Source organism: Alternaria conjuncta, assembly GCF_024043145.1.
Source record: "Alternaria conjuncta strain BMP 0040 chromosome Unknown scaffold_1, whole genome shotgun sequence".
NCBI lineage: Eukaryota > Fungi > Ascomycota > Dothideomycetes > Pleosporales > Pleosporaceae > Alternaria > Alternaria conjuncta.
Genome location: NW_026250090.1, coordinates 1,590,166 through 1,604,849, shown reverse-complemented (window position 1 = coordinate 1,604,849; position 14,684 = coordinate 1,590,166). Strand labels below are relative to the sequence as shown.

The 14,684-nt window shown below is 50.9% G+C and overlaps 8 protein-coding genes across 8 annotated transcripts; 6 read left to right on the top strand and 2 right to left on the bottom strand.

Moving 5' to 3' along the window:
• Positions 1–357: 357 nt before the first annotated feature.
• On the top strand, positions 358–1,455 carry SLX1 (Slx4p interacting protein; the record flags this gene model as incomplete). Its single annotated transcript, XM_051464879.1, has 1 exon — positions 358–1,455. The coding sequence occupies one exon, from the start codon at positions 358–360 to the stop codon at positions 1,453–1,455; it is 1,098 nt and encodes a 365-aa protein (XP_051331400.1).
• A 27-nt stretch (positions 1,456–1,482) lies between these two features.
• J4E85_000588 (uncharacterized protein) lies at positions 1,483–2,275 on the bottom strand (the record flags this gene model as incomplete). Its single annotated transcript, XM_051464878.1, has 3 exons — positions 1,483–1,900; positions 1,956–2,064; positions 2,152–2,275. 3 exons carry the CDS (start codon positions 2,273–2,275, stop codon positions 1,483–1,485), a joined length of 651 nt encoding a protein of 216 aa, XP_051331399.1.
• Positions 2,276–2,829: 554 nt separating this feature from the next.
• J4E85_000587 (uncharacterized protein) lies at positions 2,830–3,933 on the top strand (the record flags this gene model as incomplete). Its single annotated transcript, XM_051464877.1, has 1 exon — positions 2,830–3,933. One exon carries the CDS (start codon positions 2,830–2,832, stop codon positions 3,931–3,933), a length of 1,104 nt encoding a protein of 367 aa, XP_051331398.1.
• A 523-nt stretch (positions 3,934–4,456) lies between these two features.
• Positions 4,457–5,776, top strand: J4E85_000586 (uncharacterized protein; the record flags this gene model as incomplete). Its single annotated transcript, XM_051464876.1, has 1 exon — positions 4,457–5,776. The coding sequence occupies one exon, from the start codon at positions 4,457–4,459 to the stop codon at positions 5,774–5,776; it is 1,320 nt and encodes a 439-aa protein (XP_051331397.1).
• A 605-nt stretch (positions 5,777–6,381) lies between these two features.
• J4E85_000585 (uncharacterized protein) lies at positions 6,382–7,110 on the top strand (the record flags this gene model as incomplete). Its single annotated transcript, XM_051464875.1, has 1 exon — positions 6,382–7,110. One exon carries the CDS (start codon positions 6,382–6,384, stop codon positions 7,108–7,110), a length of 729 nt encoding a protein of 242 aa, XP_051331396.1.
• Positions 7,111–7,707: 597 nt separating this feature from the next.
• J4E85_000584 (uncharacterized protein) lies at positions 7,708–8,428 on the top strand (the record flags this gene model as incomplete). The annotated part of the gene is made up of 2 exons (XM_051464874.1): positions 7,708–7,901; positions 7,954–8,428. The coding sequence occupies 2 exons, from the start codon at positions 7,708–7,710 to the stop codon at positions 8,426–8,428; spliced, it is 669 nt and encodes a 222-aa protein (XP_051331395.1).
• A 475-nt stretch (positions 8,429–8,903) lies between these two features.
• On the top strand, positions 8,904–9,830 carry J4E85_000583 (uncharacterized protein; the record flags this gene model as incomplete). The annotated part of the gene is made up of 1 exon (XM_051464873.1): positions 8,904–9,830. The coding sequence occupies one exon, from the start codon at positions 8,904–8,906 to the stop codon at positions 9,828–9,830; it is 927 nt and encodes a 308-aa protein (XP_051331394.1).
• Positions 9,831–9,928: 98 nt separating this feature from the next.
• On the bottom strand, positions 9,929–11,630 carry J4E85_000582 (uncharacterized protein; the record flags this gene model as incomplete). The annotated part of the gene is made up of 2 exons (XM_051464872.1): positions 9,929–10,124; positions 10,174–11,630. The coding sequence occupies 2 exons, from the start codon at positions 11,628–11,630 to the stop codon at positions 9,929–9,931; spliced, it is 1,653 nt and encodes a 550-aa protein (XP_051331393.1).
• Positions 11,631–14,684: the final 3,054 nt, after the last annotated feature.

Here is a 14,684-nt window from a genome sequence, read left to right as displayed (position 1 = left end):
GATCTGACTCAGATACAGTCCTTTGCGACTTACTTCTTCTTACTTTCCACTGTGAACACATGCACGGCTATCTTCGCCACTTGTTTGCATCACCATACCGGATCTCGAAACAACAAGCGTAGCAGTAGCAGCATTGCGCATTCCTATCGTATACTGTCGCGGTCTTTCTATCTCTGAGTTAAATTCACCTCGACGCCTGAACTGCTGCAGGTGAGGTCGGTAGCAAGGTTGTCTCGTCGGGAAGCACCCCAGCCCACCAATCACGACACACTTCATCTGCACCATCCCGTCAGCCCTAACTGGCGGCTGCACGCTTTGGGATGCGATCAACAATAACATCACGACTTCATCTTTGTCATGAACTCAATCATGGCCGACTCTGTCAAAATCGAAAGCCGGCCCATCCCAGCCTTCTACTGCTGTTACCTGCTCCGCTCCAAAAACCGAAAAGCATTCTACATTGGCAGCACCCCCAATCCGGCGCGTCGTCTAGGCCAGCACAATGGCTCAAGCAAGGGCGGCGCGAAGCGTACATCAATGCAGGGGAAGCGGCCGTGGGAGATGACGTGCATCGTTACTGGCTTCCCCTCCAGAGCCGCCGCGTTGCAATTCGAATGGGCGTGGCAAAACACGCACGCCACCCGACACATAGAGCGAGAGGTGCGCGACGCGAGGCTGGAGGAGCTTCAAAAAGGCAGAAAGAACCCATCACCAGTCAAAAGACCGCGACCACCAATGTCGCTGGAAGCGCGACTGAAGAATCTACACCATCTGTTAGGTGTCGGGAGTTTTAGCCGATGGCCGCTGAACATCCGTTTCTTCGCTCAGGACGTGTTCGCGCAATGGGAGAAACATATCTCTAAAATGAAGACGAAGTTACGAAAGGACGTTACCATCAGAGTGACACCGGCTGAGCTGCCCAAACTTGCACCGGATGTGCAGAGCGAGATGCGCACGCACTTCATTCCAGAAATAATACGAGCGATCCCCGTGGCGTACGAGGACTGTAAGGCACATGTCGAGAAGTCGAAGAACATTCTAGGAGATGGCCAAAAACGAACCTGTGTTGTTTGCAAATTAGGCACGAGTGCTGAGGACTCGCTTGCGCTGGTCTGCCCGGTAGAAACGTGCCGTGCAGTGTCGCATATGGCTTGTATGTCGCAGAAATTTCTTGCAGAGGAAAGCAATGCAGATGCGCTCATTCCAATCCAAGGAACATGTCCAAGCTGCCATACTTCGCTAAGATGGTCAGACTTGATGAAAGAGCTCAGTTTGCGCATGTACGGCGAGGAGGAGCTGAAAGTAATGTTCAAGACGAAGCGGAAGAAGAAGTCGGATGGAACAGTCGAAGAGGATGCGGAGGAGTTTCCAGACATTGACGAACTCGAGGTTGACCTGGACGAAGATCTCGATGAGACATGGGGGGAGAACGTGAACGACGACGAGGACAAGTGATCCTGCTTCATTCCTAGACGAGAACATCTACCACCCTTCCACCGTTCCTAGTGGCACCTGTCCTTTCGCAACCCGCTCAATACACCTATCAACCTCCTGTCTAATCTTCGCCGCCACATCCGTCATACTCTCGCCCGCATCGATGCGCACAAAGTCCTCGCCCTCCTTCTTTTGCATCATCGTCTCGAACAGCTCGCGCACACGATCCTGTATCTCCTTCTTTTCGTACTTCTCGGTACCATAGCCACCTCGTTTCGCAGCGTCGTCAGCAGAGATGTCAAGGAAGAGACACAAGTCAGGACGTGGAAGCCCGACTTCAGGTTTTCGGCACCATTCGAGGCTCATGCTGGGGTTTTGCTTGGCGGCGGAGTATACGCAGCCGCTGTAGTAGTAACGGTCTACGATTATTGTTGTTCCGGCTGCGAGGTCGGCTTGGATAGATGGTCTGGAGCACACGTTTAGACTCGAGGTTGAGGCGTAGTTGAAGATGTTTGACTTACACTGCTTCCCACCGATTTGCAGAAAACAGAAGGTGTATGACATGGTCGTCTTGCTCGCTCTGGCCACTCAGGTAGCTGTTGATCATTTTGCCAATCGGTGTCGTCCTATCTATATACCCTTTGTCAGTCTCCAACATAGTTTGATTCAACGTGCATCCACGCGCCAGCGAATGGCTCTCTATCCACGCGCACGTACCAGGGAACCGCATATGCCGCACCTTGATCCCATCGTTTTGCAGATCTTCAACCAGCATTTGACATTGCGTTGATTTGCCTGCGCGATCCAGGCCCTCGAACACTATGAGCTTGCCTCGCGCCATGTTGTGGGGTTTGTGATACAAGAGGTTGTTGTTACCCTGCAGCGGTTGATGCGCGATTGAAGCAAGGCGTTGGTGGGGCCTTCGCCACTCCGGCGCTATCTATGGATGGGCCGACCTTCACCACCTTACCATCGCGCTTCCACCATCCGTGTATTTTGACAACACCCTGCTAAGATGCTAGGGCGTTGATTGGTCACAAAGGCACTGACCGGTTTTCGAGCTGCATCTGCAGACGCGTGTCAGCGAACGAGCATGCGCAGCCACTGGTCAAAATTGGCCAGCCACTCGACACCTATAGGTACTGAGATGATAGAAAAGTATGCTGTGTCACTTTACCTCAAAACGAGAGCCGTATACCACAGGCGGGATGACACGTGGGTCAGCTTATGCATATGGGTGCATTGGTAAGAGGAGGCCTCAGCTGAGGGGAAATGCACGAGGCTTAAGGTAAAATCCCTTTTGTGTCCGTTCATCTTCCCCTCTTCCTCAGAAGCGATTCGGAATACATACTCATCTATCTCAAAACACCAATACTACGATACCCGGCAATTATCATGACAGAAATGGACGACGTCATCGCGAGACTCTCAAGGCTTGGTGTAATCACCTCAACCGATGAGGCACCCGGTTCTGTACTGAGTAAGGCGCCTAAAAGCAAATTCGCGGATGATACGTCTCTCGATAAGCCCGTCAAGGACGATTGCTCAGATAACTTCACGTCCTTCAAGTTCGCCCAGCTTTCGCGAGTGGATTCACACGAGGGAGGGGCAGACAATATCATCTCCAAGTCTCAACTCGCCCAAACGCAAGAAGAACTGCAACGAGTCGAAGCCGAGCTTCATCAAGCGAAAGACGAGATCGAAAAGCTGCGGCGTGAAGTCAAAAGCTACAAGCCGAAAATCGAATCGGTCACTAAGCCTACGCTTGTGCGAAGACGTATTAAACACAATGTCACAACGGCCACAGAAGCCAACGAAAGAGAATTCAAAGAGCGCATCCATTCGCTAACGACAGAGCTTGAGACGACAAAAGCCCAGTTGCATGATGTCAGCAAGAAGTTTGAAACGCAAACAGCTGAGCTATCGGAGGTCAAGACAGAATTGAATATAGCAAGACCCCAATTAGCCGCATTATCTCGACGAAGAAACGATAAAAGCCTCCAGTTTCGCATGGTCGAGCTCAAGGATGGGACGTTAGACACGCAGATTGACATGATAAGGACGTTTCATTATGGACCTAAGACTGCATACCCTTTTGGAGGACTTGTATACAGCAGACCAACCATCGCGTACATGGACTTACAAGATCGTCTTGCAAGGAACGGGAAGGATTGTCAAGAAGATTACATCGACTCATCATACTGGGCCACGAGAGCTTACAATATCTTCAAAAAGCTTGGGTCAGATTATGCTCCATCTTGGTTTCAGCATGCCGAACCACAGCTGATGGCATTGTGTGTCGACCATTTTTTGAAGACCACTCGGTTAAGTCTCGATCAGTTTAAGAACCTGGAGCCCGTGCGAGATGGTCTTGTATATTGCATGCCGGATGTGGTAAAGATTTCCGCCAGTAGAGGCACTTGCCGGGAGTGCAATGCACATCAGGTCTTGGTGAATGATTTCGCGGCGCATTATGGGTTTCAATTTGAGCTTACATAGGCAAACGATCCTGGTCCAAGAAATTTAGGGTGGAAATCCTTAAGTTTGGCCCCCAGTCTTTCCTGGTCAGGCCAAGCTATGGACGACGGTCACTGCCTGACGTTCGATTTAGTGACATATTTCTATGTTGAGCAAGACCATGCTATGTCTCTGCACGTTGGATATTTGTTTGCAATTCGCCGCTGTGAGCTATCACGCGCTTCATAGTCCAGTATGTTCCAGTATTTGCTGCTTGCGAAACCACGAAACACGAGAATTGCCGTGATTGCAAGCTGAATTATAGCAAACGAAGCGCATGAGGAATTTATAGGTTTACAGTCATGCATGCAGTGGACCACGAACCAACAATTCCTGAACCATGTCTACACCAGCTGTCGCAATCTGCTCTACTGCGCTCGAGGAGTTGAAGAGACCATGGTCTGCGACTACATTAACAGAAACTCAAGAACAGCGTCGATCAGACGTAGCCAGTGCGAAGATACTGTGGTCCCAAGTTTTGGTGGAGTTTCGGCAAAAGCAAGGAATGGCTGTCAAGAATTACAATCTCAGAAGGAAGAGGCAGCCGTTCTTCCAGTTCTTAGATCTACCTTGTGAGCTTCGCAACATGATATACGACATCTGCCTGGATAACGAGAAGACGAAAAGAAACCCTGATATGACGAAGAGGACGCGGGTTAATCGAGGATCAATGGGAAGCAAGACTTATTTGGACTATAACATACGGCAAAAGCGCGTAAAAGACATCCGCGCGCGAAAGCCGACCAGAGAGCATAGAGTGCGAGATGCCGTCCGAAAAGTTGCGCTCGAAAAGATTGTAGAGAGACGAGTCAAGCTCGCAACTCGTTCGAGGGATGGACTTACAGCTGGCGCCCACGAAGCCTTCTACTTGTACAAACTGGAGCACGACATGTATACTTTGCCATCAAAGAGGGTGACAGATGGCCAAAACAACCACGACCAAGGCATATTCAGGTCGGGCAACAGGACAACGAAGAAAGGTGTCCTGGAGATCGATGTCAGAGGCAACCTAGTCGACGACCTTCCGATGCTTTCCTATGTCGATCGTGCGATCTTTTCCGAAACCCTGTTCCTCTACTACTCCACGGTCAGAGAAGGTCTGTGGATCAAATGGACAGTCCGGAACCTGGACTTCTTCCCATTCCTGCGATTCTACCAGGCATTCACTAGGGGTGAAAACGCGGTCGAGATTCCACCTTCAAGACTGCACATTGAGTTCGACAAGGAGAAAGAGGAGACTGATGACGGTCTACATGCGAAGAAGTTTGTCCATGTAAAGAGACTGGTCGAGCTGCACTGGCTGGACGGCTTCCCACTCCGGGGCTGCTTAACCGGGTTATCTGATCGTCAAGATTGCAAGGGACCGTTCGGAGACTACATGTACTCTGTCCGCCAGGTCGTGGCGTTGTACCGGATTGACCACGAAGCTTGGAAGTCGCTCTCCGTCGAATACCTTCGCCGTTGTGAGGCAATGGGTGATGACGACGCTTTGGAGAGTGACTTCGCAACACTCTCCGATGCCGAGCTTGTTGAAGCAGTCATCGATATGCTATGTGGAGCGATCGAGTACAACCTTGGGTATACAGGCAGCTATGCACGAATTGGTCGCGATCAGACTGAGTGGGATCAAGATGTCTTCGAAACTTTCAGGTATAAGGGATCGCATGTCAGGACGGCTTATGAGAAAGAGCATGCGATTGTTCGTGTTGTCAGCCTGTATCAGAAGAAGGTCGACAGGACACTGCGGGATCGGCTGGGGGAGGTGTACGAGGATTGGGAGAGTGTTCCAGATGACGCGCTCATTCCTGAAGGGGTGGTGTTGTGATAGTACAGATAGATCGTAATATCTCTGCTTATGGCACATTGTTGGCGCCTTCATGTGTGCCCAGGTGAGATCGTCGCGCAAAAGCCGATGCCTGTTCAACTTCATCGAGCAAACGGGACACGGAACGTCGGGATTAACAAAGACTGGTTCCTCACATGTCTAGAACTGTAGTGCTGACATCGCGATACATCCGAAAAGTCCCCTTTGGTGTGTGATGAATCTCTCCGAGTTTGTGCCTGGCGAATCAGCGTTGGTGCTCCGGAGATCGGCCGAGCAACACGTGACTGGGATTTTGTCAGCACACCGTCGACCTACAACTTTGGTGGATCCAGGGCGTAAATCTCGACAACCCAAATTGCGGATGCCTAAATTCCGATCCGACATAAATCGCGACGTTTGCGAAGCGCAATGGAGTTCACAATCCACAGCCTCCACTATCTGAGCTGCAAGTCGCCGAATCAGAGTCAGCGGAGCTTGCTACTCTTGCTACCTAGGTCCTTGCCGGATACGTCGATCACCGAGTGACCGAAGATATTCGGAATATAAGAGCAGTTGAAGACCTCCGATTCCTTCATACGAGCCTTCATTACACCTTCCAACACAAAATGTCATCACCGAAACTTATCGTTCACCACCTCCAAATCGGCCAAGGGGAGCGCATCCCATGGCTCCTCGAGGAGCTCAACATTCCTTACGAGTTGAAGCTGTACAAACGCTCGCCACTTCTGTCACCACCTGAGCTTCAGGCGGTCTACCCTATGGGTGCTTCACCCGTCCTTGAAGACCTTACCGATCCGTCCAACCCCGTTAAGATTGCCGAATCTGGCGCCATCACCGATTACATCATCCACAAGTATGGTAACGGACGGTTGGCCCTAAAGCCGCAAGACAAGAACTTCGCAGACTACCTCTACTGGCTTCATTTCGCGAATGGCTCGTTGCAGTCTGGACTGTTCAGAAGGGGCATGTCGCGCGGCATGGTTGGCGAAGACGACCCTCGTTACAAGGGCCAAGTCGCACGTTGTGATAAGATGCTGAGCCATATCGAAAACCGTCTTCAAAACAACAAATGGCTTGCAGGCGAGGAGTTCACCGCTGCCGAGACCATGACGGGGTGGTGCTTCACAACGATGCGCAAGTTTGAGCCAATGGACTTGACCAACTACCCGGGCATTTTGGCATGGCTGGGTCGCATTGGTGAGCGCGAAGCTTACAGACGCGCGATGGGTAAAGCCGATCCTGATCTCGACATTGAGCAGGGGATCAGCGCAAAGGGTCCTCCGATGATGGAGGCATTCGTGAAGGCTATGGCGATGAAGCCGGGGTCCATATGATGGTTGGGGAGCTGCGCGGCTGATCACCATGGAGGTCGCCAAAAGCTGTAAATAATGATAAGAAAAAAAAGAATACTAGCTCCGCTCAAGAAATGGAAAATCTTCTCATCGATTTTCTGGTTCAATGCATCTTCTGTTGATGATAGTGATGCTTGACATGTCGCTGCATGCGTGTGCGACGAAGATAGCCCGGGATGGTCGGCCGCGTCCTTCCGGGTCCACTTTGACGCGAGTAGTCAGGTACAACAACACGCCATGCCTCCGACCTCATCATGGCCACCTGATCCATCACACCACTCTGCCGCTGCAGGTACGCGTCGCATCATCACTGGGATGATTTCGAAGGTCCCAGAAATTGGTAGCGTAGCATGAGCGTGACCTGAGAAGATCGTGGTCATGGCGAGCGGGGTTTCCTGCCAACCAGAGCGGTGGTACAATGAGATCACATAAAGCTTGCTGACCCCTCACGAGGGCATCTCCGCATCTGGGTACAGCTACATAGCTTGCTTCGAAGACACTTTCCAGCTAATCATACTGCTCAATTGCACTCTACTTACTTTCAGATCACTACTACAGCTTCAGCTACAGCTCCTCATCATGGCAGCAAAGTACTCTCGCCGACCCAGCTACCTTGACGGCCCACTGTCTCCTTCCATCATCCCCGAGCTCGCGATTCTACCTCAGCCTCTCCCTGCCGACAAGGTTCCCTGCGGCCAGCTCGTCTCCAAGACGTCAAAGTACACATCCAAAGCCCTCGAAGACCGCGACTACGATGACATTGGCACGCGATGGTACGCCAAAGACTATACGTCTAATCCATGTACCATATACTGACTTCCTCAGGTACAAAGACGTCATCTTCTTCAACGCCGAGAACGGAAACTTCGTCGAGAGCTTCGGCGGCACGCACCTACTACAGAAGCCGCTTGACAAAGGCACAGAGGCTGGCACAATCGAGGCGGACGAGCAGAGTGTGCGACTACTCAAGGATGCCGATTCCGCACTCCAGAAAATCTGGCAAGATGAGGAGGCCAGGAAGTGGATCAAGGAACAAGACGAGGCTGGCTTCGTCGTCGCCCATCGCCAGGTCTCCAACGCGAGCTACAAACGCGCCAGGCTTGTCGACATTGGCAACAACAATTGGGAAGTCGTGCGCGAGGTTGGCAATGAAGACGCTACTGGTAAGCGCAGGGACTCGGGCCTGCCTGTAGAGACGAACAGCAAATGGGACGTGGTAGGAGTTGTGGTTAAGAAGATTATCGTTGAGGGCGATGATGTGAAGCTCGGTGATGAGCTCGGAGCTCAGTACTGGCAGTAGCAGTATAGCTGAACAATCTCATAGCACATGTACATTTCTTACAAGTTTAGCAACTTGTCGAGCATGCATCTGTCTTCCGTGTGATTGAACATACACGAAATGCCATTTCGGCAAATTCTGCGATGTTTGCTCGCGGGTACTCTGATTGGTCACTTTCAAGACATGCGGCCGTTAGACCTTCCATGACAACACAGGAATGCAGGCATATCGCTGACATATAGCATTGTTCTTGCTGTGAAAGCAACGTATGATAAGCGCATGTTGTTCGGCACAGGAATCATGACATGACGTGCATGTCTTCATTGAGCGTCAATCGTAGGTGTAAGCAAACCAACGATGGGTTGCGATGCCTTCATATCATGTACATGGGAAGTATATAAGCCTGTCCATCTACCTGTATATGCATCCACACACAACTGGCACCATATACCATAGTTGACACTCCTCTTATACCTAGCTTCCAGCTAAGACGAACATGACGCCGTCATCGAGCGACCCAACTGTCCTTAACAACACATTTCACTTCGAATCCTCAACACATACCTTCGATATCAAATGGACGTCGCTGGGCGCTACAACATTACAACCACTCATCTTTATACACGGCACTCCTTGGTCTTCCCGCGTCTGGGCACCCTTCGCACTGGCTCTATCACGCAAGTACCGCGTCTACCTCTTCGACAACCCTGGCTTTGGAGATTCACCCATCGAACAAATTCTTCCTGATGTCCACTTCAGCCCCAAGAACGAAGTGGAGGGACTAGACAGCAATCTCGCTCGCCAAACCTCAGCCTTCGCCGCCCTTTTCAAGCACTGGGAGACAACCGAGTCATGGAAGACAGCTCCACAAGTCGTCGCTCACGACCATGGCGGACTAATGAGCCTGCGTGCCAACTTACTACACGACTGCCGCTACTCCAGTCTCTGCCTAATCGGCGTCGTTGCCATCGGCCCCTTCGGCCAGCCTCTCTTCAAAAGCGTGGCAGAGAACCCCACGGCATTCGAAAACCTACCTGACATGGCTTTTGAAGGCATCCTCGAATCATATATCCGCAATGCTGCACACACTACAATGAACGCTGGTACAATGGGCGTGCTCAAAGCGCCGTGGCTCGCAGAAGGTGGAAAGAAAGGTTTCGTCCGCCAGTTGTGTCAAGCGGCGAACCGGAATACGGAGGAGGTTGAGAGGCGGTATGTAGAGGTGGGGCGAAGTTTTCCTGTAAAGATCATTTGGGGAAAGCAAGATAACTGGATTCCTGTAGAGGATGCGCACAGGCTTGGGGAGGCCCTAGGTGCCAAAGAAGTGGTGGAGATTGAGGCGGCGGGGCATCTGGTCATGTATGATCAGCCTGGTCAGTTAGGTGTTGAGCTGGGTATGTGGTTAGCCTCCTTGGGCGTGTAATTACTATTTACGTTATGACGAATCCGAAATTCTCTAAGGATATAGCAGCGTTTCAGTGTCATGTTTCCGGGAATTCGTCGCATATTACTACATTCTCCTCATGACTCCTGCGAGGTAGTCTGAGGTGTCCATGCGCTCTTCCTACGACGCACTTCAATCGTTACTGGCAGAGGGACCTTGTATCTGATGACCCACATCTTCTTAGGCTTCTCCGCAAGTGGCTTAAAGTCGTAGTTTAGTAGCAAGTTGGCGAAGATAATCTTGAGTTCATGAGAGACGAAGAAGCGTCCAGGGCTGCATCATCGTTAGCAAAGATTCTGACATCAAAGTAGAGGGTACTTACCAAGCATGCCTTCCATGGCCGAAAGGGAGATGATTCACACCCGTAGTGACAAGGCCCGTCTGCTTCAGTCTCAGCGCATCAACGTTTTGTTTCTCCTCCGTGCTCATCGCCTCGTATTCTTCTCTCGGTCGCGAGTATCGGAACGCGTCGAACTCTTCTGGGTTCTCGGTCATGTCTGTATCGAGGGCCATCGCTCCCCATGGACATGAAAAAAGCGTTCCGTACTTCAGATGCACACCCTCCGGTGTTGTGACACCCTCCTTCGCTACAACCTTGCGGTGTACGAACGTAAGGCCGATAGGCGAGGCACGCTGTGATTCGCGAATAGCAGAATCGATGCGGTACATACGGCTGAGAGCATTTTTCGTCCAACTTCCCTCCTCTTGGAAAATGCGATGCGCTTCTTCGCGCAACTGTTCGACAACTTCTGGCTCACAGCCTAGTATGCAGACAATGGTTTCAAAGGCGGTAATCGACGTCGTGTGTATGCTGGCGAAGTTGAGGGGCAAGACGCGCTTAGCGATGCGGTCGGGTTGCATCTCCTCGGGTCGTCCCTCGGCCTGCGCAACTCGGTAGCTCCACGTGATGAAGTCATTCGGCTCCTTCCAACTCTTGTATTCAGGGTCTCCGGCATCTTTCTTCTCGAAATCCGAGATACGTTGCTTGATCATGGGTATTGTGAACTTCGAAGACAGCCAGTAGTGGTACTTAACAGGCAGACTTAAGACCGTTCCCACGATGGGGTGCAGCGCCTTTGGGACAAGAAACATGATAGCCTGATTGCGAATGACGTCTTTGGTGTAGCTCAGTACCGCTTCTAAGAATTTCTTCTCGTGACACAGTGACTCTCCAAGAAGCATGCGGTTGGTCAATACGGGAATCATCTCCATGAAAGACTCCAGGACGTCCAACTTTTTCCAATTTTCTGTATCTGTTCCGTAAATGTCGGCAATCGTTCGTGGCACTTCTTCTTCGAGACCCGGTATGATCGCAGTGAGATTTCGAAAAAGGCTCTTGTGAAGGACATGTTCATGGTAAGCATCTTTCAAGATGTAAGGGTTGATGAACGAATAGTCGCCCTGCAGGGAATCGTAATGCGCTTGATGCGCACTCAGTACAGAATCTGGTTGATCAAACATCCAGCGCATTTGACTTTGAGGCATGACAATCTCAGCCTGCATGCCAAGCGTCGCGGGTAACACAAAGATCTTGCCGTCGCGGCTGTATTTGTTGTACCCAGCCAACAACCATTCTTTGCTCTTCGTCAGTGCAGTAAAGTTGCGAAAGTCGGCGATCCAGCCTTTGCCGTAGCCCATCCATGGTATGTCCGATGGTGGTGATGGTGCTGTGAGGAAGTGGTAAGCACTTGCGACGATCAGGTAGGTGATTGCTGCAGTGGCGACATGTGAAAAGGTGAAAAGGCTGTGAGGTTCGGCCTCTTGGCTTGTGTCTGCCATAGTAGGTATGACCGAAGCAGAAGCAAGGGGCGATGAACGGCATCCCATGTCAACACAGGGGCCGTCATATACTATTTGTGATGATCGACCCGGGAAAGCGCCGTCGCTTGGAGGAGATGCCCCGCTTCCGTGCGCGCGGCCATTCGCGCACGCTATGTCGCACGACACGACTTGCATGCCCACATCCGTCAACTTTATTACCGACCTGCCATACCTGGCTGCTTATCACAATGTGCACCTTGCTTACTGTGTCAGTTGCAGCTGGAGATATTGCCGGGTAAATTAAGGTTCATTCGCTGCAGAGCTCTGACAATTACAGATCCGCGGCGCTACCTTCGGATACGCTACTCCCGAGCTCATGAGCGGAGCAGTCATAGACGGTCACGGCTTTCATCAATCAACGGTTTCGGCAAGACTGCTTATCACATGCCATCCAAGCCAAAAGCTCTCGACCACTATCTCGGCTACATGCCTCTGTTTGTTGCATGCATTTCAGTATAGTATGCTTCATGGGCCTTCGCTACCAACGTTCCAGTCAGGCGATTTCACTAGTGAGGTTTTCCTGTGGCGGTTGTCTGGAAGCACGAGAGGCTTAACAGCTCGGTGATGTTGATGAGGTTCCCAGCAGACTGTGTCGTACCTTTCGTAGCAGGTGAGCTATCCTTCATAGCTGACTCACTGCCGAGGGGTCGAGTATGACCCGCTATGTCCAGCTTCTCGGTGGGTCGATCAATTGCAAGCACAGAGCGACTGCTAACGCCAGGCTCGCTTGGGTCTTCCGCGTCCATAGTGTTCTTGAGCACTTAGTCTATTAGTGTTCGTAGCGTGATGCTGTAAGTATGCTTTGGAGGTCAAGCCGGAGAAGAGCAGAAGCTGATTCATACCGCGATGTTATATTCCATACACTCAAAGTTCTTTGCTCTATGCCCAACGTCTACCAAGAACACAGCGCGTGTTCGAAATCTGAATGCTTGCAATGAAGCTAGTAGTATTGACAATACTGTGGTGTTTCATGTTGTTTGCTTACGATGTTTCCATTTGGCTCTAGACAGGAAAGTACTCCCCGAGACACTAGCTTCTGATGTCTTATATCTGCTAGTAGATGTAGCATGTACTGGTGCTAAACATCGAGTCCGTGCGTAGACCGCTGATAACACTAGAACTGCGAACACAGCCAAGTTCCTCTTGCGATACTGGATAGTACGTTTAAGGCTGTTTCCTTTTCCAGAAAAAACCAAAGATGCCACGAGAACTTGTCGATTTCCTTAGGTACCAAAGCTCATAGGCTCCCATATATCCAAGACCCTTGACCCTCTCAGAGTAAGAAGTACTCGTGACTGACTTCAGCTGATCTTCCCAGATGAATCTGATTTCATCAACATTGCTGCCGGGAGCGTGGGGTGAATCGGTATCGTTGTCGAGGCAGAACTTCATGTCTCTCGTCACCATATCTGATAAATGATCTTCAAATCGAAAAGAATTGAGGACGCGTTCTCTATGAGCAGACGGAGTGATGTTCCCCCTAGCCGTCTTTATCGTCATAGAATATAAACGTGAGGCTAGCGATATACAAGCAAGGCAAGAGCGCAAAAGCGGCTGGAAACCTGGCAAACGCATCCGGTCTATCTAGAATTGACGTCGGGATTCTGATCTCGACATGTGTGATCTGATTGACCTGGATAGGGATATTGATGCGGAGCGGTGCGCTATAGGTCTTGTTCTAGGTACTTATTACGTCTCTGAGGAAGTGTTGCATGTTTTAGACAATCTTGATTTCGGCTTTAGCCTTAAGCTTCTTGTAAGAGAGTAAAAGAGATTAGTAGTCTGCGATATAGCCGTTAAGCGGAGGCGACATCTCGGCGTACATTTTGAGGCGTAGCTTGGCTGGTAGGCCTAGCAATGAAGCGGCCTTTACGTCGTCTGTGTTGGTGTGAGGCATATTGCGACCGTGCAAAGGGGAATCCGTGACAGCCACTGAGGACACACTATGGGTTGACATTATGTGGTGGAATAGTAAGATTATCTGCGCTGTTACACCGATGTTCTCTTTACGGATTCTGTGGTAGTGTTTATAGCTAGCTAGCTGTGTAGCAGCCTAGGGCAGAACCCAGGCACCACGCACTCAGCCGAACTTTCACTGGTTTCGCATTGAACAACAGGCGGGAGACGACCTCATCTCTAGGTAGCGAAGGAAAAGGAATATTGACATCCGCAGAAGGCGGACTGGGGCAATACGTGCGATCAGCAATCACGTTCTGCTTCTGCTGTATCGACTTGACTTGCCGGTATTTGCACTCCCGGTAATGTGTGGGCTGTGGGGTCTCGCGATCGCCGACACTACCGCATCTTGGTAGTCCTCGAGTATGAGGCCATTTGCTGTCCGTCGTAATTTGCAAAAACTTTGAGATTGAATGAGAATGGAAATTCGTTCGACATACCCGGAGTGATGCAGATGCCCCAGCTGTTGGCGGGCGCGTGTTCTCGATGAACTAGACCTCGGGAATTGTGACGTCACACCCTGGCACGTGCCAGCAACACTATCCTCCAGCGTGCCTCCCCAACTGACGGTTCTTCACATCATCATCACTTCACAACCAAAACACCATCAGATGAAGTCTGCCGTGGTATGAAGCTCAGTTGGTAGCCACCTAGCCCTGACGCATGTCGACATCCGCGGGGACTGGGGTTGGGCAACAAGGGATTGCCTATTGTAGCCTAGCATGCATTCAGCACTGCGGCACAGTAATCGTATCCGACATGTCTCTCCAGTCATAAGACGGCCTTATCCACGATGTTTGCGGCTACTCTTTACGAGTTTTCATCTCTATCTTCTCCCATATCTAAGCTTACGTTTGAGACCCGCACGAGCAGCTCAGCACACCTGAAACATTCATTAAATATATGTACCACTTCGCGATCACGATGCAAGCCAGCTCATCTACGAACGTACCATCGGGCACCGGGAGACTCGAGGCTTTTAATGCTTCACTATTGGCACTCATCCAAGCTAATCGGGCACGTCTCGCCAGCGCGGGTGGTATTCCTACTACTACG